Raw genomic sequence first — 22,388 nt, 5'->3', positions numbered from 1 at the left:
AGAATTAACAAGAGAATCACTATTTCTCACAAATTTTGTAGACTTTTGCAAAAGCCTTTTAACTTACAAGAAAACATCTTTCAAACTGGCAGATTTAGCAGCTTCTCTTTCTTACCTCACTTGGAGAAAAGAATAACTCCTGTGTTAACAAAGATTGCACAGAATTTTTGAGTATTAGAGTCCTGTACAAAGATATTAATGATTGCTTCACTGGGAATTTTTCTGCATAAAAATTGAATCAATGTGGTGTTCTCTTCTCTTTGAATTATCCAAATTCCTTATTGAGGCTCAACTTTAAAACATTCCCTTATATGAAATGGAAAGTATCACCATCCTGCTGCCCCAAGAACCCCTTCCAGTTTTATTCATCTGAGATGTGTGTTCAGCTGTATTCACTATGGTTTTTAATTGTACTGAACTCGATGGTGAATTTGGATCCTGACTACCAGCACAAGATGAGCGTTTCATTGACAGGTTAGGAAGAGATGTTTTGTTAAGAATAATTGCTGCTGTGGATAGTGGAAACTGGATGAAAGAGCCTATCAATAATGTGAGCTGACTAGCAATTACTAGCACTGGTGATACTAGAATAGTTTTTGGAGAGGGAACTGAGAAACAAAAATCTGCAACCAGCGTGAGTCATTAGTTGACTGATGTACTAACAGTAATAAAGAGGAAGAGCAGGAAGAAATAGTTTGTGCACAGAACAGAAATAACCTCAGAAAACAGAGAACTAGAATGTATCAACTTGAGTGGGCTTTGGCCCAGGCCTTATGTTTGAAAAGTTGGTTTCCTTCCCCAGTTCAGGGCTTCCAGTCTTGCTGCCAATGAAATCGACAGCATAACTTGCATTGCCTTTAATGCGAGCAGAAATGTGTGTGAACTTTTGAATACCAGATTTGGATCTGGTATTTGCTTCTGTTCCAGTTTGAAGTTAATGGCAGTCATCCCATTGAGTCCAGAGGGAGGAAGACTTGGCCCCTAGTCAGTCCTAATTGTGTTGTTTAATGGGACTATTTAAATGTTTAGCCTTTTCTAACATGGCTGTTTTTATAGGTATCCATTTTGAACAGCTCTTTTTTCTCACTTAGCACCTGAAATGGTTTGGCTACAATACCGTATGCAATATTTGTTTCCTATCTATTAATTAGCCGATGCTGTAAATAACTGGGGAAACATTTTTGTACTGAGTCTTTTAAAGTGAGGGAGGGGTGCAAGTGAATCTGCTGGTAAAAAATTTCCTGGAAAACTGAATTGATACCAATGTGGGGTGATAGTTGTTTTTGGCTAATATCCCCCCGTGCTTTTCTTGTGATGAAATATTGTGCAGAACAGTCAAAATGGCATTTGAGCTTCCATTCCTGTAGAACATTTAGATAGATAAAGAAACTTCCTCCCCCTGCTGCTGTTTTTTTTTTTTTTAAACCCCATAGCTGTATTGTCGCAGTGATCAATAGTAATGCTATTTGGATAGCATGTAATGTAGTACAGATCCCCAAGGCTTGAGAGACTTATCTTTAACATTTCCAATGGGACTGCGCAAACCAAGCTGTTCTCTATGATCCCTCCTCTGCCCTCCCCTCCCCTCCCCTTTTGAAATGTCAGAAGTTCTTCATTCCCTCCAAGCCATAGCAGGGAAGAACAAAGAGGCACCAGCAATGACTGGGTCTCAGTCACAGCGCGAGGGCCATTTTCTGAGATCATCTCCCTGTGGACTAAAAGTTGCTCCAAGATGAAATCTTTTTCAAAGGTTTCTAAGTATCCTCGAACAGTTTCTGTGACCAATATTTAATTGAGCTGAATCTTCTTGAGGAGATTTTAATACTGCTTTGTTTACTTAAAGTGCAACTCTAACTTATTTATATAGTATCCTCAGCATTTGGTTCTTTATCAAATAAATCTAAGGTATTTTCTTCATTTTGGGGAAAAATCCTGGTCTTGGTGCCTGAGTGAGGTAGAAACTGAGGACCACTTCAGGATCTGATTGTTGGGTTTTCAGATTATGTTAGGACAATGATTTTATAAGCCTGGTATGTAATCATGGAAATATTGATATTTTGACCAAGCTCTATGGAAAACAGACCTTTTAGCTAGGAAAATGACTATAAATAAGAGGTAGATTGAAGGGTAAGGAAGAGCTTTAAAACCAGATTATTAGTCTGATCTCATGAAGGTTAAATAAATATGAGGAGTCTATTTCTTCATTAGTGTGAGCCCCTAGCTCTCAGTTATGCAGGAATTGATTTTTAGATGTACACAACCTGTGCGATTGACTTGTTGAATAATTTTCAACCATTTCGAACCCAAATGTGGCACAGTTAAAGAAGTGGAGATATAAGCAATTGAAATATTTCAGATCATGGCTGGATGATTATAATCTGGTTTTTATTATTAACATTTTTCAGAGTAACAGCCGTGTTAGTCTGTATTCACAAAAAGAAAAGGAGTACTTGTGGCACCTTAGAGACTAACCAATTTATTTGAGCATGAGCTTTCGTGAGCTACAGCTCAGCTCATGCTCAAATAAATTGGTTAGTCTCTAAGGTGCCACAAGTACTCCTTTTCTTTTTATTATTAACATTGTAGCTTTTGGTTTACATGGGGTGTGTGTGTAGGTTTATGATAATCTGAGATGAGATAGTTTTTGATTTATGAAACTATGAAGAAAGACAAATTAGCAAAAGTTCAATTTTTCTTCCATTTCTGTGTTTGTTTGCAGCTGTTGCATAGCATAGAAGGAGATGAGGGGATGCTGACTCTCTCCAGAGGATCTGTGGTTAGTGAGGAACAGGGGTGGGTGTGGGTTTGCATGTGTGAGTGAGGCTTTAAGGATATTGAGAAATTAAGAGGACAGTTACAGCCAAAGTGGAAATGGCTATTCATTAATAAAGAGTTCCCCTTCCCATAAAGTCTTCAGGACATAGCAGACCCACCACAATGGTTTCTATTGCTCTGTCCTGCTGATGACCATTTTATCTCTTTTGACATTCTGAGCCTAACACTCTTTTGCTGACTTCTGGTTGAGAGAGCAAGTGAAAAGCTCTTTTGAAAGCTCCTCACTCTTTAGAAAGCAAATGGCTGGGTCCCTCTTGAAGACAGAAGGCCAAATGTAAATTGGCATCAGACCATTTATGTCAAAGTAGCTAAACTGATTTACATCATCTGGGGGTCAGACTGTAAGGGTATAGTTTACTGTCTATGTATATGCATAACCCTGCATATATATTTGGGCATAACGCTGTCAGAGTTACTTCTGCCCGTAAAGCTGACAACCAATGGGGTTATCTTGGGTTTATCCTATGTAACTCCTGGATCAGTTCATACTATCGTTGTCCACACTCTGGATCTTGTTTTCTGGGATGGGATTGGAGGTGAGTAGGGTTTGCTGTTACAGTAGTAGCACTGATGGCCCCCATCAGGATCAGTACTGTGCACTCAATATAGTCTTCCTTATCAAGAGGCCAGTAGAGTAGACCTGGTTTATTTGTTTTCTTGTAATTTGGGATTTATCTCCATAGAGATTTTTACTGTGTGGTCTTCACTTCATTCAGAAATTATATCTTATTGGAGTCTGTGGACTCTTTTAGGTATACTGTTGTTCTTACATCTCTGTCCTTCCTGTATAATAAATACAGTATGAAAAAGGATTGCTAGCTAAAATACTCGCGTCCTACAGTGTATTGAAATAGATGGACAATGAAGCACCCAATGCTGGAAACATGCAGCGAGAATAATTTTTTACCAAATGCACCATGTATTATTTATTGATTTTGTTCTCATTTTGCTCAAATGCTATACAATACCCAAATTTTAAAGACATTTCATGTCCCAAGGAATTGGAGAATTCCAAAAGCATTTAAGAGATTAGGAAGCCAGTAGGACTTGGTCTCCTGAAACCCATATGTGCTTTTGAAAATCTCCCCTTTATAATCCTAAAGATCATGTATAATTTACCATTGCACATATTTTATTTAAGCTTGGGGAAAAGTCTGTTATCCCCAGAACTGATGAATAAATCAAATTTTCCTGTACATTATTTTTTTGCAAAAAGAACAGGAGTACTTGTGGCACCTTAGAGACTAACCAATTTATTTGAGCATAAGCTTTCGTGGGCTACAGCCCACTTCATAGGATGCATAGATGGAACATACAGTAAGAAGACAGATGTACATACAGAGAACATAGAAAGGTGGAAGTTGCCATACCAACTCTGAGACGCAAATTAATTAAGATGAGCTGTTATCAGCAGGAGAAAAAAAAACTTTTGTAGCGATAATCAAGATGGCCCATTTCAGACAGTTGACAAGAAGGTGTGAGGATACTTAACATGAGGACTTGTCAACTGTCTGAAATGGGCCATGTTGATTATCACTACAAAAGTTTTTTTTTCTCCTCCTGATAATAGCTCATCTTAATTAATTAGCCTCTTAGAGTTGGTATGGCAACTTCCACCTTTTCATGTTCTCTGTATGTACATATATCTTCTTACTGTATGTTCCATCTATGCATCCGATGAAGTGAGCTGTAGCCCACGAAAGCTTATGCTCAAATAAATTTGTTAGTCTCTAAGGTGCCACAAGTCCTCCTGTTCTTTTTGGGGATACAGACTAACACGGCTGTTACTCTGAAACCTGTCATTTATTTTTTTTGGTCATCCTCATTTTTAACACAGCAAAATACTGCCAGATTTTAACCAGTCTTCAGCATCTTTTCTGTCTCCATTTGATCCATTTAACTCCGAAGCACTGTTTGTTAATTGTTCAGGTAATTTGGAGATGTGATCTCCAGACACATTTTAAAATGAGATACAGAAATTGGGGCAAACGATCAGTTTGAAGTAGCTAGTATGAAGAAAAACTCTTGGCAAATTGAATCAATTTGTTTTGCTCTTTCACTTTTTAGAAGTGACCTAAAATTTAAAAAGTTGTGAGTTATTTTCAGTGACTTGGCTCATAAGTTTGCCACAACATAGCTTTGTCACTGAGGTTTTCTGGGTAGAAGAATTGCAGGATTCCAGGAATTGCAGGAAATAACCTCTGATTCACCTGGAAACATTAGCCATCCCTAGGGCAAAAGATTGCCTATTTAAAGAAAAACTGAAAGCAGCCAAGATCTGGAGCCAAACTGACAGCCAGGAATAGAACAGGGATCAGAGAAGAGATTATTGTATTTGTACTGTTGACAGTGGCACTGCAAAAAATGTGTGAACACAAATATTAGGCTTCATCTTGCATTCTTTGAGCATTGCAGAATCAGTCCCTTCATCTTTTCTGAGCATTGTGAAGGCTTGAATAGATTCATTTGTTTCGTATTAAAATGTCAGCTGTCTCGCTGCATTGTCTGTATGACTCTTTTACCTTCTACCTTTTGCTTTGCTGCATGATTTTTTTTTGTTCTCTTTTGCTTGAAATGCCTTTTGAATAATGTGGTTTTTTAAATAATTTTTTATAGAGTGTTCTACATCAAGTTGATGTATAATATATTATGGAACTTAATGGGATAATGAAACTGGAGGAAGCAAAGATTTGTTTGTGTCAATATAGAGTAAAAACAGTACAGGATAGTTAGTTTTCTGTGGTGAGTGGGGCTGGGACTTCACCCCATGTTGTTTTGTAGTTCTGCTGATTAACTCTTTCTTCTCCTCATAGAACTTTGGCCCAGATGGTACTTTCTAATGCAGTCACTCTTCTGCCTCTCTCAGGACCAAGCAGAGTAGCATGTCCCATCACAATGAGTGCACATACCTTGTGTACGGAAATTTGAGGGAGGGGAGAATCTCTATAAGAGAGATCATCCTCGCTATTACAGTGTGTAACAAGACACACATGATTCTTTGAGTAAACAATGCACCTAAAATTGGAAAGATCTCTGCAGAAGCAATCTTAGAAGTTATTTTTAAGAAATGTCACTTATTCACTACCACATTCCTACAGTAAGAAATATTGACACATTTCATAATCACAAATGTAATAGCTATTATAAAAGAACAATAAAACAAAAGTTTTATGTTGGCTGCTGGTTTGGATTTCGAAGAGAAAATTTTGTACACGTCCTAAATGACGTCTTCTCTGGAATCTGACACCACTTGAAATCCAGATCAATAAAGCAAGTGTACACATTTTCAAAATCTGGAATAGAAAAAACATGAATGACATATGCACTCTATTTCCATTTCCATTAGTTTACTATGCGTTTTTTGACATTCACATTCTAATTTTTTTTCATATTAGAATTTTTGCTGCTTTTGGAATTGGAGGAATTTTCAGTCAAAACACTTTCTATAAATAAATACATTAATTAAATATTTTAACTATTCTATCAATAGAATATCACACTAAATCTCTGTCTCATTACTTACAAAATCACACTGTATGTTTTAAAAAACCTAGGAAATTGCACCCTGCCCCCACCCCAAAAAAGAAAACAATCATTGGTAGAGTTAGTCATCCATGTGTAAACAGCACTGGCTGCAAATCAAGGAAATCATCAGTTCAGATCATCCTACATCCATCATCAACACATACCTAACTTGCACAACCTCCATTTTTTCCCACTGTCAGCCAACAAATAGAACAATACTTTTTCTATGATGAACACCAGCAGATGCACATTCTCAACTCGGACTTAAAATTTCAGCAATAAACCACTGATAGCTTGAGGAGTAAGAGCAGACCACAAGCTGGCTTGACTCCTGGCTGTTGCACAGCAGAGCAAATCTTCATCTGTGCACCAGTTTATCGAGAAGGCACGAGAATTCAAGTGCCCTGTTCACATTGTATTTGTGGATATCAAGGCCTCCTTTGACTCTGTTGACAGGGAATCGCTTTAACTGATCTTGAAACTCACAGGCCTCACTGGCAAGCTCTGTAGAATGTTCCATCTTCTCTATGATGACTCCTCAAGCTGTGTTCTTGGAAAAGGGAAAAGAACCTCCTTCTTCCAGATTAGGTTGGGCATTTGACAAGGATTTGTTGCTACACCAGAACATTTCAGTGCTGTCACAGACTATGTGCTTGACTAGACATTAAGTGAATGCAGTTTAGGAATACGCCATGATGATAAGAACCTCACCAATGTAGGTTTTGCCAGCGACATAGTGCTAGTTTTCAAATCAATGAACGAGCTAGTCGTGACACATAAAGCCCTGGAAAGCTATGCGGCAAAAGTCAACCTGAAAATGAAGTAGGGTAAAAATGAAGTTCTTCCAGTTGATGATTTTAAACATACTGCAGGCTCTAGTATCTTAGTGGGCGACCAGCCAGTTGAGATTGTTGGTGATTTCACCTGCCTCAGCTCTATTGTCGATAACATGGGCAGCATTGAGAAAGAGCTCGAGGAGAACTTTAAGCCTGCACTGCAAAAGCATCATCAGTAGTGGGGAACCTAATTAAGAACGTCTTTCACAAGCTGAACACCTGATAAGTAGAGAGATGAAGCTGAAAGATGATAATGCTTTGGTGTTCAGCATTTCTTAAAGTGTGGTATCCATAACTGGATATATGTATATATTATTATTAATTTTATCCTCAAAATACAGGGAGAGAGGAACAATTTTCACCTCAACCTTCCACTTAACTAACCCTTTTCTCTTCTCCATTTTCCTTCATCCCATCCCACATTCCCTCCTTACATCTGGTGTATCCATCCAGTCCCCAAATTCCCTGGCCTCTTCTTGCGATTAGGCTCTCTTAAAGGGACACAGTCAATTTAAAAATGATGTCTGTCAGAATTTTTTTACCTGCTTTTGTTACAAGTAAGAACTCAGGACAGTGTTTCTTCCGTCCTCTTTCAATGATAATCTTCCCCGTTCCTTTACTTTGTTGACATTGTGCATTATACAGCATTTTGTGTATAGTCAGGTCCCTTAAGCTCTATCTAATTTTGTCAGGTTTAAGAGTAGCAGCTGTGTTAGTCTGTATCCGCAAAAAGAAAAGGAGGACTTGTGGCACCTTGGAGACTAACAAATTTTACGAAAGCTTATGCTCAAATAAATTTGTTAGTCTCCAAGGTGCCACAAGTCCTTCTTTTCTTTTTATCTAATTTTGTGTTCTTGAGTAGTCTCCTTGAAGTCAATTTGCATTTCAAATGTGCTTAACCCTTTACAGGAATAGAGGGTTTTAGTCATTTTCCCCTGCTGCTTATGTGGGCTTTTCATACACCAAGGAGGAGAGAGAAATATTTTTAAAAAGGCAAAATGCGATTGTAAAACTGCAAACATTGGCACAGGATCTGTGGTCTGGTATCTGAAACAATTATTTTTTAAATTGAGTTGATTTCAAAGTTGATTGTTCCTGTCAGTTTAGTTGATAACTCAGATACTATAGTGCTGTGGGCCTAATTCAAACCTAGAGAGAGAGAGAGAGAGTGTGAAGTAGTCAACATTCTGATTAACTGGCAGTGATGTCATCTTTCCCCTGTCAACAACACTTAAGAAATGTGTGTGCCAGATTTTTCCTTCTTTCTGCCTTATTATATATTTGTACATTCCACTTCCTAATTTCAAGCAGTGAGACAATTCTTTCACTTCTTGGGTAGTTAAACTGTGATTATTGGCTTTTTCTTTAGTAAAATAACCTGAGATGCATAATAATCACTGAGAAATACACTGCTGTTCATATTATTTTCTGCTTAACTGTCTAATATAGAGTGGTTGTAATTTAAAACTTCACCATATGCTGACAGCTAGAGCTGAGTAGTATCTAAGGGAAAACTGGTAATCTCATACTTAGACTAGGAAACAACTAAGCTAACTGTGTGGTATCTGTTGGCAAAAGCTGCCATTTTAATGGGGATCCCGATCTGTACACTTAGCTGTTCAGGCATACAGATATACCTGGTGCAAGCTAATAAACCTTGCTTATAAGATTTTCATGTTGATTTGCGACTGGCGAAGGATTGAATGCATAATGTCTGTGCACTGTATTGGTAAATGTTAGAAGGAATAATATGTTGTCTTTAAAAGAACAAAAACCAAACCTTTAATGATTGTTTTCTGTTCTCAGCCACCACTGGTCCAAGCAATTTTCAGCGGGGATCCAGAGGAGATACGGATGTTGATCTACAAAACTGAGGATGTTAATGCTCTGGTAAGTGACTGTGTGTGTATGTAACTGTGCTTATGAACTGTCATGGCTTCGATATGAATGATTCCATTAGTATAAAAAAACTAACAAAATGGAAAATATTTGTTAGCTAGAGATTCATGGCTTAAATAGATTCCTAGTTATTACTGGAACAAATAATTATCTACAGCACAGGGTAGTAATTCCCTACATGTACCATAATTACTTTAAATGTGCAAGTCAGTCAAGGACAGTAAGTTTTGTCCAAATCCCTATTGTTGTGAAATAAAAAACAGCTGAAAGTAGCGTATCTTGAATCTCTGTAGAATTTCTCACTAATAATGAGCCCTTGCAGATTTGGGACTGACCTTCATTCAGGATTTGAATATATTTAACGTCTAAGCTAATTTCACTACAGCTATCTCAAACAACAAGATTAAGGAAGCTGCAACTTGGCCAGTGGTGTATACACAGAGGAATTATTGCAGGATAGATTGGCTTATGTCTAGCTTAGACAATGGTAAACAGCTGTAAACAAGCAGAGGTTAAATATTTAATAGCGGAAAATCTTAAAACTGAGCCTGCTCTTCTTTAGGAACTTGTTTGTTTTTTGCCTTACACTTTTCCCCATTGTATTCAATGACATTAGAACTGTTAAAATGAGCAGTTTTTGCTGGCATCTTGAGTATAGTTGGTAAGCTCTGGAGCTGGTTAGACCATGGAGCTGAGACCACACAGAGATTTGCAGGCTGTCAACTTGGTCTTTTAAGTTAAACATCCTTTCCCTGTGTCTTTTCCAGACCAGAAAACTCAGTTATTTTTTTCCGAGCTAGTTCCAGTGGTTTGTCTGGTTTATTTACAACATAGGAGGCTCTTGATTGGAACTACAGCTCCTGTGGCCATTGTGGGCCAAATATCTGGTTGAAAGAGGTAGACGTCGAGATTTGTCTTACAGCTGTAGCAGTGATCCCCCAGCTTTAGTTCAGCAGGGCTCCATCCAACTCCCAGTGATCTCAACAGAATGAGTTGCCACTGACTTAAGTGGACGTCAGATCAGGCTCATATAGAGAGGTGAAAGGAGAGACTGAGGTAAAGCTGATGATGTAAGTATCAGTTCTTATGTCCTGTCCTGAAATAAGAACCTAAAGGTGCTAATTGTAAAATATTGTCTGCTTTATATCCCCTTCTATTTTTGTTTTCTCCAATCGTAACAATGGAATTTTGACACACCTGCAAGGTGAATAATCTGTTTTTTATACTGCATATTAGTTTGTCAAAAACTCTTGTTGTGTAGATCCAGATGGTCACATGCTTTCTAGTTCTACCCATAAAATGTTTTCATGTCCCCTTCAGTCCAAGGTTGCTGGTGATCGTTGCTATGGAGATGTACTCAATTCCCAGGTAAAATATTAAGTGGGTAGCATATGTTTTTCTATGAGGAGACCATGGCTTTTAATGGAAAAAAGATAATTGATGTGAACATTTTTATGCAGAATTCTGTTTAGTACAGTGAAAGCCCTTGCAAGACTGTGTTGACCCACCAGCTTTCCCGTCTGCATATAAGAAATGGAATGTTCTTTGCAGTAATTACAAAAATATTTTTCAGGATATATTCAGAAATATAAATTTAAAATAGTAATTTCAGATAAATACCAAACACTGGAAATGTCACTAAAAGAATGGGTAGAAGACACCACAACTCCCAGCTGCATAGGCGAATTATCTTCAGTCTGTTTCTAGTTCCTTCCATGTAAGCGTTTCAGCAATGCTCGGCTACTTCTAGCCATGTGACAGGAAACTTTGGCACTGCTTGTTAGTGATGGGGTTTTTTGTTGATCATATTTGGTTAATAGTAAAAATATTGAAAGAGTTAAAATGTAAATACAAAGTAAAAATACGATTTGACTACTCTCACAGTGAGCTTTAAGAATTTCTAAAGTCATATGTGATGTTTCAGAGCCCACAGCAGAATAGCTATTAGCATGGCTGAACAAAATGGGACATGGGAAACTATGAAAAATAAGTGATACCTAACAATAGTAAACTGTCAAAGCAGCATGAGAGTTGTCCTTATCTAAGGAAATAGAATATTAACCTTAGAAAAGACTTCAGAGCAAATCATAAATTAGAAGAACAAATTATGTAACCTAGCAATATAAACAATATTTTTCCTAGCCTGGAAGTGTGTGTTTAAAAAAATAAATGACTCTGAGGTCTAAATGGTAACAAATTTATTTGAGCATAAGCTTTCGTGAGCTACAGCTCACTCCTTCAGATGCATGCAGTGGAAAATACAGTGGGGAGATATATATACACAGAGAACATGAAACAATGGGTGTTACCATACACACTGTAACAAGAGTGATTGGGTAAGGTGAGCTATTACCAGCAGGAGGGGGGAGGGGGGACCTTTTGTAGTGATAATCAAGGTGGGCCCGTTCCAGCAGTTGACAGCGTTGTCAACTGCTGGAAATGGCCCACCTTGATTATCACTACAAAAGGTCCCCCGCCGCCGCCGCCGCTCTCCTGCTGGTAATAGCTCACCTTACCCGATCACTCTTGTTACAGTGTGTATGGTAACACCCATTGTTTCATGTTCTCTGTGTATATAAATCTCCCCACTGTATTTTGCACTGCATGCATCCGATGAAGTGGGCTGTAGCTCACAAAAGCTTATGCTCACATAAATTTGTTAGTCTCTAAGGTGCCACAAGTCCTCCTTTTCTTTTTGCGGATACAGACTAACATGGCTGCTATTCTGAAATCTGAGGTCTAAATGATGCTTCTGTAATTGGGACTTTTATTTTGTAACCAAGAAAAAGTTGTAACTGTTTGGCTTAGCGTGGCTTGTTTGTTTTTAGTTCATTTTTCCAAGATAGAGGTCAGAGTGACTGCTCCGTGTTTCTCACTGGTCTTCGTGGAGAACCAGTTGCTGCTTTTACATCTTGATGGCAATGATACTTTTTATCTAGCGGGCAGTAGTTGCTTCTTGTCACTAAACATTTGACTGCTTTTACCTACAGGTGGCTCTGCAGGCAATTTTCACTGACCTACAGCCCAGGGAGTAGGGATTTTGATTGGAATCCCTGTGTCTTAGTTTTATAGACCAACATATGTTGTACTATGAAACCACTGAGCTAGCTGCAGGCAGGTATTTTTAACACTTACCCTTATAAATGCAAATATAGATGTAATTTTGTTAGTTTTTTAATTTGGAGAACGGGGGGGACAGTTCTGAGATGTTTTTTTTTCTTTCATTCTTTCTTCCCTAAGAGCTTTTGACCCACCCTCTAGTGATGGCCCTGTACACAGTGTGAACCAGTGGTGGGCATTTGAAATCTAGGCAGTTGTTTAGGGCTTCACTCATCCAGGATTCCAGCCCCCCAGGCAGAAGAGCAGGTCAATTTTTTTTCAGAGAAAAATGACTTTTCAACTGCAACAAATTAACTTATGGAATATTTTCATATAGGTTTAAATCTTCCAGTTTAAAAAGATAAAGAACAAAAAGTGTGTGGTTTTTGAAAACTGAAAAACTTCTTTGTTTTTCCCTCTTCCCTTTTTCTTCTTTTTTTCCCTTTTTTTTTATGCCAGGCAGAGAAAGTGTGTGTGTGTGTGTGTGTGTGTGTGTGTAGGAGGGGAATAAACCAAAATTGTTTTTTGTTTTAATTTTTGTTAGAAAAGGTGACAAATTCTGGAAAAAAATGAAATTCTGCCAGAAGTTTTATCATGTTTGAACTTTTTCATGGAAAATATATTGCATTTTTCACCAGCTCTACCAGTCAAAGCACCATCTGCATGTACTATATTTGTTACAGTTAATCTATGTAGGGATTTATTAATAACTTGGGTTGGGATTTTCAAAGGCGCATAAGGGAAGTAGTCGCACAAATCACATTGACTTTCATTATGAGAGCTTGCTGACGTACCTCTACATTATTGGACCAGCTTCTGTTTGTGAGAGAGACAAGCTTTCGAGCTACACAGGAGCTGTTCTTCAGGTCTGGAAGAACAACACTGCATAGCTCTCCATTGTTCACTACTTCCACCTTTCATTAAAAAAAAAAAAAAAATTAAAGTCTCTAGCAGTCATTTTATGAAGATCTATCTACACAAGTGCTTCCTGAAATGGAGTGATTGAGAAGGACTAGCTGGAAGGATGGGGAACAAATTAAGATGTGTAGGCAGTGTACAGATGCAACTGGTTTCATTTTTCTTAAAGTAGCATTTCCAACATGAAGTGCTCAAAATTTGAGAGTCAAGCCCCTCCAGATCATCATCATGTATTACAAAATCCTAAAATTAAAAAAAATACTAATTTTTGGATGCTTTTATTTGCCTTCTGTTTTTTGAGCTTAGAGTACTTGTGTCATGCTTTCAAGCTTTAGTCTGCAACCATGAAAGCTAGAAACTTAAATACATTTGCATGAATTTGAGATGATACTAATGTACACAGCTACAAATGAGGATTAGTAGTCCAATATGAGGCCACAGTTTCCTATCCTGAGATTATGTGTAGGAAGAGGACCAGCAGCAAAACAATACTGATCACTTTTGCTTACCTTATATAATCCACATAGTCATAACCGATCAAGAATTCATCCAAAATAATGGAGATACTTATAATACATAAGACTTAATATTCTCCAGTGCAGTGTCTTACTCTGTAAGTATTAGACTAAAGGTATTTTAAGTATGGTACCAAACCCCATAAGCATGACCCTTGATAGGAGTCAACAGAGTAAGGTAAAGAGAGATTTGAAAAATCATTTTGAAGATTTAATATAAGTTAATAAATGGTGTTTCCATTTTCAGGGGAAAAAAGCTGTGTTCTTTGCATGAATTCACATTTGTGTATTCATGATCGATTAATAAAAATATTATTTAAAAGAGTTAATTTGGCCACTACAGAACCCACATGAACAGCCAATAAGACAGACCTCAGAATGACTGAGACTCTTAGACAAGTGATCTACAAGCCACATATCTTCCTCACATCCCATTTTATCAAAGAGGGATTAGTCACTTGGATTTAACAGAAACCTTTTCTGTAACAATGACAAAATAACAGGAGTACTTGTGGCACCTTAGAGACTCACAAATTTATTAGAGCATAAGCTTTCGTGGGCTACAGATCACTTCATCGGGTGCATAGAATGGAACATATAGTAAGAAGATATATATATATATATATATACACACACACACACATACATAGAAGTGGAATTTGCCATACAAACTGGAAGAGGCTAATTAGTTAAGATGAGCTATTATCAGCAGAAGAAAAAAACTTTTGTAGTGATAAGATGGCCCATTTAGACAGTTGACAAGAAGGTTTGAGGATACTTAATTTAGGGAAATAGATTCAATATGTGTAATAACCCAGCCACTCCCAGTCTTCTATTCAAGTTAGTGGTATCTAGTTTGCATATTAATACAAACTCAGCAGTTTCTCATTGGAGTCTGTTTTTGAAGCTTTTCTGTTGCAAAATTGCCACCCTTAAATCTTTTACTGAGTGACCAGAGAGGTTGAAGTGTTCTCCTACCCGTTTTTAAATGTTATGATTCCTGATGTCAGATTTGTGTCCATTTATTCTTTTGCGTAGAGACTGTCCGGTTTGGCCAATGTACATGGCAGAGGGGCATTGCTGGCACATGATGGCATATATCACCTTGGTATGACAAAATAACCACTCTAACTAGCAAGTGCAGCTGTTCTAGGCTAGTAACCACACTTTATGTAAGTGTTTTGTCATTTCATAACATGTCCTTGTTTGACTGAAAAATCCAGCTTTTCCTGTATTTTGCTTAATACTGGAATGCTCAGAATAAGCCTGGAATTTGTTAATACATCACACTACCACATTTGTAAATGAAGACAACTTGAGCAAACCTGCATTTCGCTAGAATTATTTGTGCATATATGGATCCTGAAAAGTCTAGTACTGGAATAGAAATACTCCACATGTAGTTTGAAGTGTGATTATAAAATGCCACCTGCCACTGCACATATGTCTTTCCTGTGTTTTCTGTTGTGTGCCTTGTTCACTGACATAAGCAAGCTACTGTTGGGACTTTGGGGCCAATGTATCAGGGGGAAACTGCATTGTGCATGCAGTTGGGAGACAGGAGGTCTGGATTTATTGCTGTAACTGCTACTGACTTGCTAGTGACTTTGGGCAAGTTGCTTAGAGCTTGTCTACATAGTGCGACAGTGCACACCAGAGGTGTATAAATTGTAGCGTGCTTAAGTGTTACACTCTAACTGACTCGGCACTCCCTGCTAACGTGCTCTAAAAGGTTCCTTCCTAGTGAGTGTTACTGTAGTACTGTTTCAAGCAGGATTACTTTGCCACACCATGTAGACAAGCCTGTTAATTCTTTGTGCTTTAGTTTGCTCATCTGAAAGCAGGGGATATTATTCACAAATCTCTGTAAAATACTCTGAGCCCTATGGAAGGAAAAGTACTACAAAAACCCTACGTTGTTATCCTTATCGTTTGTGTAAGAGCAAAATGCATTTCTATTCTGCCTCATACGATATCCACAAAATTGCCAGCTAAGGACCCAGTCATGCAAATCTTGACTTTTGGGTGTAGTTGATGACACTAAGTGTACATCTACACTGCCATAAAAACCCACAGCACTGAGTCTCAGAGCCCTGGACAGCTGGTTCAGGGTCACGGGGCTCAGGCTTCAGGGCTAGAAATAGTAATGTAGACATTTGGGCTTGGGCTGGAGCTTGGGCTCTGAGACCCTCGATGTGGGCCTGATTCCTTGAGGACCTAGGGGTTACAGTGGACGAGAAGCTGGATATGAGTCAACAGTGTGCCCTTGTTGCCAAGAAGGCCAATGGCATTTTGGGATGTATAAGTAGGGGCATTGCCAGCAGATCGAGGGACGTGATCGTTCCCCTTTATTCGACACTGGTGTGGCCTCATCTGGAGTACTGTGTCCAGTTTTGGGCCCCACACTACAAGAAGGATGTGGATAAATTGGAAAGAGTCCAGCGGAGGGCAACAAAAATGATTAGGGGACTGGAACACATGACTTATGAGGAGAGGCTGAGGGAACTGGGGATGTTTAGTCTACGGAAGAGAAGAATGAGGGGGGATTTGATAGCTGCTTTCAACTACCTGAAAGGGGGTTCCAAAGAGGATGGCTCTAGACTGTTCTCAGTGGTAGCAGATGACAGAACGAGGAGTAATGTTCTCAAGTTGCAGTGGGGGAGATTTAGGTTGGATATTAGGAAAAACTTTTTCACTAGGAGGGTGGTGAAACACTGGAATGCGTTACCTAGGGAGGTGGTGGAATCTCCTTCCTGAGAAGTTTTTAAGGTCAGGCTTGACAAAGCCCTGGCTGGGATGATTTAATTGGGGATCGGACCTGCTTTGAGCAGGGGGTTGGACTAGATGACCTCCTGAGGTCCCTTCCAACCCTGATATTCTATGATTCTATGAACGTCTACACTGCAATTTTACAGCCCTGTGAGCCCAAGTCAGCTGACCCTGGCCAGCAGCAGCCATGCCAAGGGTCTTTGATTGCAGTGTAAACATACCTAGGGGGTTAATATTAGTAGGGTCCGGCCTTAAGTTTTGATTCAGGAAACCTGTATGGGTGGTTATGGCTGTTGAAAATGCAGAGAGCAGAAATAACACAAGTTGACTTTCATATACCAGCTGGTGCTCCTGGTTAGGCATTTGAATTTGTTTTGTAAATTGCACAGTTCAACAGAGGAATCACTGAAGGAAAATAAATATTGAAGAGAAAGAGATGTTGTGTTCCAAAATCAACTTTTTGACCATAGCTACGTTTTAAATAGCCCAGGAGCTAACCCTGCTCAGTTGCTCTTTCCTCTTAGTAGCTCCTAATCAGTTGCCTACTGTATGTTGGATTGAGATTCACTTACTCATCACATGGGTCTAACAAATCTTTATTAAGGCAAAACACTCAGCAAGTGGTGATTAGAGTGACCGGATGTCCCGATTTTATAGGAACAGTCCCGATATTTGAGGCTTTTTCTTATATAGAAGCCTATTACCCTCCACCCCTTGCCCCGATTTTTCAGACTTGCTGTCTGGTCACCCTAGTGGTGATCAGTTACTTACAAGTGAGGAGCTCACAAGGATGATCTCATCACAGTTGCCTTCAGCACCGGACAATACAGCTTCAACCCCCTTTCGTTACACAGATATATTTCTAACTTTTTTTTTGGTATCTTTTCTTATACATATGTATTAGTCTCTGATTTCCATATCAACTCTCCTCCTGTCAGTACAGGTTTAGTTTTAGTTCAGATGGGTCTTTTCTAGCTTTTTTAGTTACTTTGTCTTGTCTTTTTTCTTTTTCTCACAAACATGATTACTCTGCAATTTCTGACACATGCGCAGCACTAAGCATGATTGCTCTGCAATGTTGTGCACGTGCGCACTTGTAGTTATGCTCATGCTGCTAAATGTTATCAGAGCAGACTCTTAAAATTCACAGCAGGCTTCTAGCAGGCCCAAGTGTGCCTTTGCTCCCAACACCCTACATTATTTTTTCTGAAGTAAAATTGAACCTGAATTGTTCTATCAACACTACCACCCACTTTGTGAACTGTCCCTTCTATGTCAATACATTCCCGTCTCTTAACAATTGTAAGTGTGGCTTAAATTGTGTAAAATAAGTTGAAGGTTCTTTCTGTGTGACTGTTTCCATTACATTTGAGTCAATTTCTGTTCTAGTCATTGATATACATCTAGTAGGATGTGATTTATTCTGCCTCGTAAATTTACCCTGGCCAATCTGGAGAAAGTGTGAATCCCTAAATCTTTTTAGCTCTGATTCTGTTCTTATCTCCATTAACATCAGTGACATTTCTCCTGATTTACGTTGGTGTACGTGAGAGGCCTGGCAATTGCTTAAGTATTAATCTGATCTTAATTGTGCTAAGCAGTATTTTAAATGTATTACATTGGTCTCTGTGGCTCAACCAATTAATATGGCCAAAAATGAAGGCAGACATTAGTTTTCCATTACATCTTCATTGACACTTTCAGTAGATGCACATGATCTTTTGTGAACCAAGGCAACAAATTAATTCGTTTTTGAAGGGGGAATGTTTACGTCACTTTCTGTAACTTGTCTTAGCCATCATGTAACATATCTATTGTCTTGTTCCTTTAAGTTCTGTACTTGAAACATGCCTTATTATTTACCTTACCATTGTGCCCAGTCTTCCTTTCACTATCTCCTCTTGCTGCTTTCTTTCCTTTAAATGTTTATATGAACTTGGTTGCTGCCAAACCTTTTACAGATTGAAATAATACTTTTTTTATTCTCTCTATTTGTAGCCTTCAATGTTTAGACCTCATTGATTTTTCACTGTTCTACCATCATGTCAAAATTATGTCTGCGATTGAACTTCTCTCTGTGCTTAGGCTCAGCACAAAGACTGGGCACCATTTAATTGGTGGATGGTCTTTGTGTGGGCTCTGAACACAAGGAGTGAATTTCATTATAGGTGCATATGCCCTAGTTCCTCTTGTTTTCTTTGTCATGCTTTTTTGTAGCATAAACAGGAACCTGAGAATGATCCTCTGACTGACCTACTTATGTACATACTCAGCTACAGATGTAATAGTCAGGCTTCTTCAGAAGTAACTCCAATAAATGATCACCCTCTGGAGGGTTGGGTTTTGTTTTGTTTTTTGTCTTTTACTAGAGATTATTTCAGTCTACCTTCTTCAGTTATAACTTGCATCAGCATGAGCCCTGTTTTGTTGTTGGATGCTCAATTGTGACAGGTGGAGGAGGAATTATTTTCTTATCTAGGAAATGTAGAAATCAGGCTTAAAAACAACCAAACCACTGAAAAACTTTTTTGGGGGGTTTGTTTAAAACATGATTCTGCTGCTATTGAAGTCGTCTCTCAATGACTTCAGTGTCTGAGAATCAGATGCTTGTGGATAGACATTGCTCTGCCTGTAAATGGGTTGGTGCTTTTATTTTTAGGACAGTATGAATTGATCATATCAGATGATCCACTGAATATCTTGTTGGCTCAAAATGTTACGTCAAAACAAGTCTCAGGCACAAAATTTCACTCTCCTGCTGCACCTTTTTTCGGACAGCCAAGTCCCCATTAAGTTTTGAATTATTGTAAAATGTTCCTTATCAATCAATCAATTAATGGGAACGCTTTGGATACTTGCTTGAACTTGCATCACCAATACCCCATTTCACATCCCTCTGTTCTCTTATCAAGCCTTGTATATTGTCACAAGGTGGTACTATAAAGCTTAGAGTTGACAGAGGCAAGAACTGTTGCTAATATTGCACCAAAACCAAGAAAGATTCTACAGTGCAATGCATTAATTTAAAAAACCAGTGCACTGAAAACATTTCTATTTTTGTTCAGGATTTTGACCAGTCTTTGTTTTACGATTTTGCATGTATTGTACCATCTTAGGAGAGAAGCATGAAGTAATCCTTATGAGTATTATGGCACACTATCCCACAGCAAACACTTGCCCAGCTAGTGCAAACTGAAGCATAATATATTACATCGTAGAAAATGTTACTGAATAAACTATGTAAACCCAGATTTTCAAAAATGCTCAGCACTCTGTTGTTCTTAGCAGGTGCTGCTGAATACTGAGCATGTTAGAAAATCTGGCCACTTAGGTGTCTTAATAGGCACTGAGGTTTCTTGCGAATTCTGGCCTGCAAGTGCATAGAGTGGTGATATTTTTGAAGTGAAAAACAAGAAATTTTTAATACTATTATAACTTCCCCACTAGGTGAGAAAGGGAGATTGTAAGAAAATCTTTCCTCCATCAGTGTGGCTATGTTTGAGTAGTCTGTCTTCAAGTGTTTTACAGTATTTTAGAATTATTTCAAAAAATCGAAGGCTTTGTAATAATATATGCATATGAGAGACTTAAACACCCTCCTGCCCATAACTCACCCTGTCCATCAGTGGCTCCTAGGTTTGCAGGGCTTGTGTATAGTGTAGCCTGGGAAAACATTTTTCATTGTTCAGAAGAAAAAAGATTCTGCAGCATTGATTTGTTAGTGTTTACAGAACATTTTGAATATGGTCCGAATAACCCACAAATGGTGATCCTAAAGGCATTCTGCAACAGCTGTTTACTTGACAGGAGTCTGGGGTATGTCCCTGGAGTGGGGTGGGAATATATATGGGGCTTTTCCATTGCTTTGATTTATTGCCTGGTGAGTTACTTTGTTACCTATATATGAATATTTAATGCTGGGTGGTCCTGTTATTGTAGGTTTTATTAATTGACATGGCACTTAGATCTCTTTGTATGGTCGTTTTTAATGTTGTTTGGCTCTAAATATAAATAAACATATGAAGTGCATGATAACTCTAACACTCAGTACTTATCTGGTTAGAACTGTTACCATCTCTTGTGATTTTATTGTGAATCTTGTAGTATTTGGTGGATTTTTTTTTTCTTAATGGTCTAGACCTTGGATTCATGAGAATACAAAAGAATTTTGGCTTTCATTTTTAAATTACAGTAAGTTTCTAGCCCTCCTGGTTTCAGAGATAAGCTTGAAAACATGAACCCTAAAGGTTCAAAAGCCAGAAGGCAAACAAAAAGAACTCCAAATATGTTGTTTTAAAAATCTCTTTGTGTTTAAGCCAATCTCACGATATTGGGTGGAGGGGGGGAGGCCTGACTCAAGACTTTTGGATGCTTGGGCTTGGCAATACCGGACTAGACTGTGCCAGACTTCTCTATTTTGGGCCAATGACTTACAGATGAACAGTTTATGAAAGTCTGCATGTATTTGGATTACCTTTGTGGAGAAAGAAAAGGAGTACTTGCGGCACCTTAGAGCCACAAGTACTCCTTTTCTTTTTGCAAATACAGACTAACACGGCTGTTACTCTGAAACCTGTATTTGTGGAGAAAGGACATTCTATCTATAATGTCCTTGTGAACTGTTCCATTCCTTTCTCAAAAGTATTATTTTTAGAGCCTTGTGCTGTGTTGTTCAATCAAATTGCATTACAAAGGCTGATGTCCAGAACGATTTGAATTATGTCAGCATAACAGTAAAGCAGCAAACATTTCAAAAAGGGCCTAATTGAGGACAATGTTTTCCCTCATGCATAACTGTCTATCCAGGGTTGGAAGGAAGAGAGGTACAGATGAGATACAAATTACATTCACTATATCTGTGAAAAAGAATACCGAGAAAAGGATAGTTTCTGTACAATGCTTGATGGAAAAAAATATAGCATATAAGGTGTGGATTGTTAAAGAGAAATGCCTCATTCAGAACTTTTCGTTCTTTGCTGGTTGAGTCCCATCTTTCTAATATGAGAAACTGGTAGAAAATCAAATATTAGCTAAAGCTTAATGACATTTTGGCATTCCATACTTTATAGCTCTGCAATCTTGCTGTTTTACAGGATGGTGAAAAACGCACCCCGCTTCATGTTGCAGCTTTTCTGGGAGATGCAGAGATCATTGAGCTCCTCATTTTGTCAGGTAATGTGAAGTCTGAATTAGTCATCAACAGAGAAGCCAATGTTACAAACTACAGTGAATGCCCAAGGGAGGCATCTTTAACTTATGCAGGTTAAATCCGGGCCCTGTCCATCTCTGTGTTCCAAGGAGCATTATGCTGTTTGCAGGATCAGAGAACCAGTTTAAATTGCTTGCTATAGTTACATAACATGTACTCTGAGAATAACAAAATGAACCAAAACTACAAATTGTTACCAACTTGCAGTGGGTTAAAACTATTTATTATTTGAGGATTCAGAAAACAAGTTTAGCACATGCTTAAGACCGTCCCTATTTAGTGAGGGACTTATGTGTTAACTCCTGATGTCTCCAGTGGGATTTAATCACATGCTTAAGTTTTTTGCTGCATAATGATAGATGTATCCTTATACGTAGATATAGTGTACGATGGGTGATTCAGCAGGGGAATGTCAAATCTCTCCTTGCATTGTTGTGCAATGTAAAGACTGAGACAGGGTATTGAGCACTGGACTGTGAATTTTCATCCCAGTGGTTGACACTGCCTACTTCTGTGACCTCAGACAAGACACTTAACCCTTCTCTGTATTGATTTCCAATTTGCAATAGGAATAAAATACTCACCTACCTTTGTAGAGGCAATGTGATAAATAATTGGTTGTGCTTCAATACGATTTTGAAAATGAAAAGCATGATTGATAGTTGTCAAAATAAAAGGTAGAGTTGGCACCTCACAAGAAGAGTAGAAGGTTCATGGCTAACTCCTCGATGTGCCTGCAAATGTCCAAAGGTCATGTGTTTCTAAACCAGCTTGTTAAGAGTA

General features: G+C 38.4%; 1 protein-coding gene across 9 annotated transcripts in view; it reads left to right on the top strand.

The window, feature by feature from the left end:
- The window catches only part of ANKRD44 (ankyrin repeat domain 44), a 203,032-nt gene that overhangs the window by 77,468 nt on the left and 103,176 nt on the right, over positions 1-22,388 (top strand). For all 9 annotated transcript variants that reach the window (XM_074967820.1, XM_074967819.1, XM_074967817.1 and 6 more), the window contains exons 2-3: positions 9,003-9,086; positions 21,490-21,568. In XM_074967820.1, coding sequence (XP_074823921.1) covers positions 9,003-9,086; positions 21,490-21,568 — 163 coding nt within the window. The remainder of the gene's footprint in view (positions 1-9,002; positions 9,087-21,489; positions 21,569-22,388) is intronic.

This window comes from Natator depressus, chromosome 11, assembly GCF_965152275.1.
Source record: "Natator depressus isolate rNatDep1 chromosome 11, rNatDep2.hap1, whole genome shotgun sequence".
Taxonomy (NCBI): Eukaryota; Metazoa; Chordata; order Testudines; family Cheloniidae; genus Natator; species Natator depressus.
The sequence above is the reverse complement of the archived record's forward strand: the minus strand, read 5'-3'. Positions and strand labels throughout refer to the sequence as shown.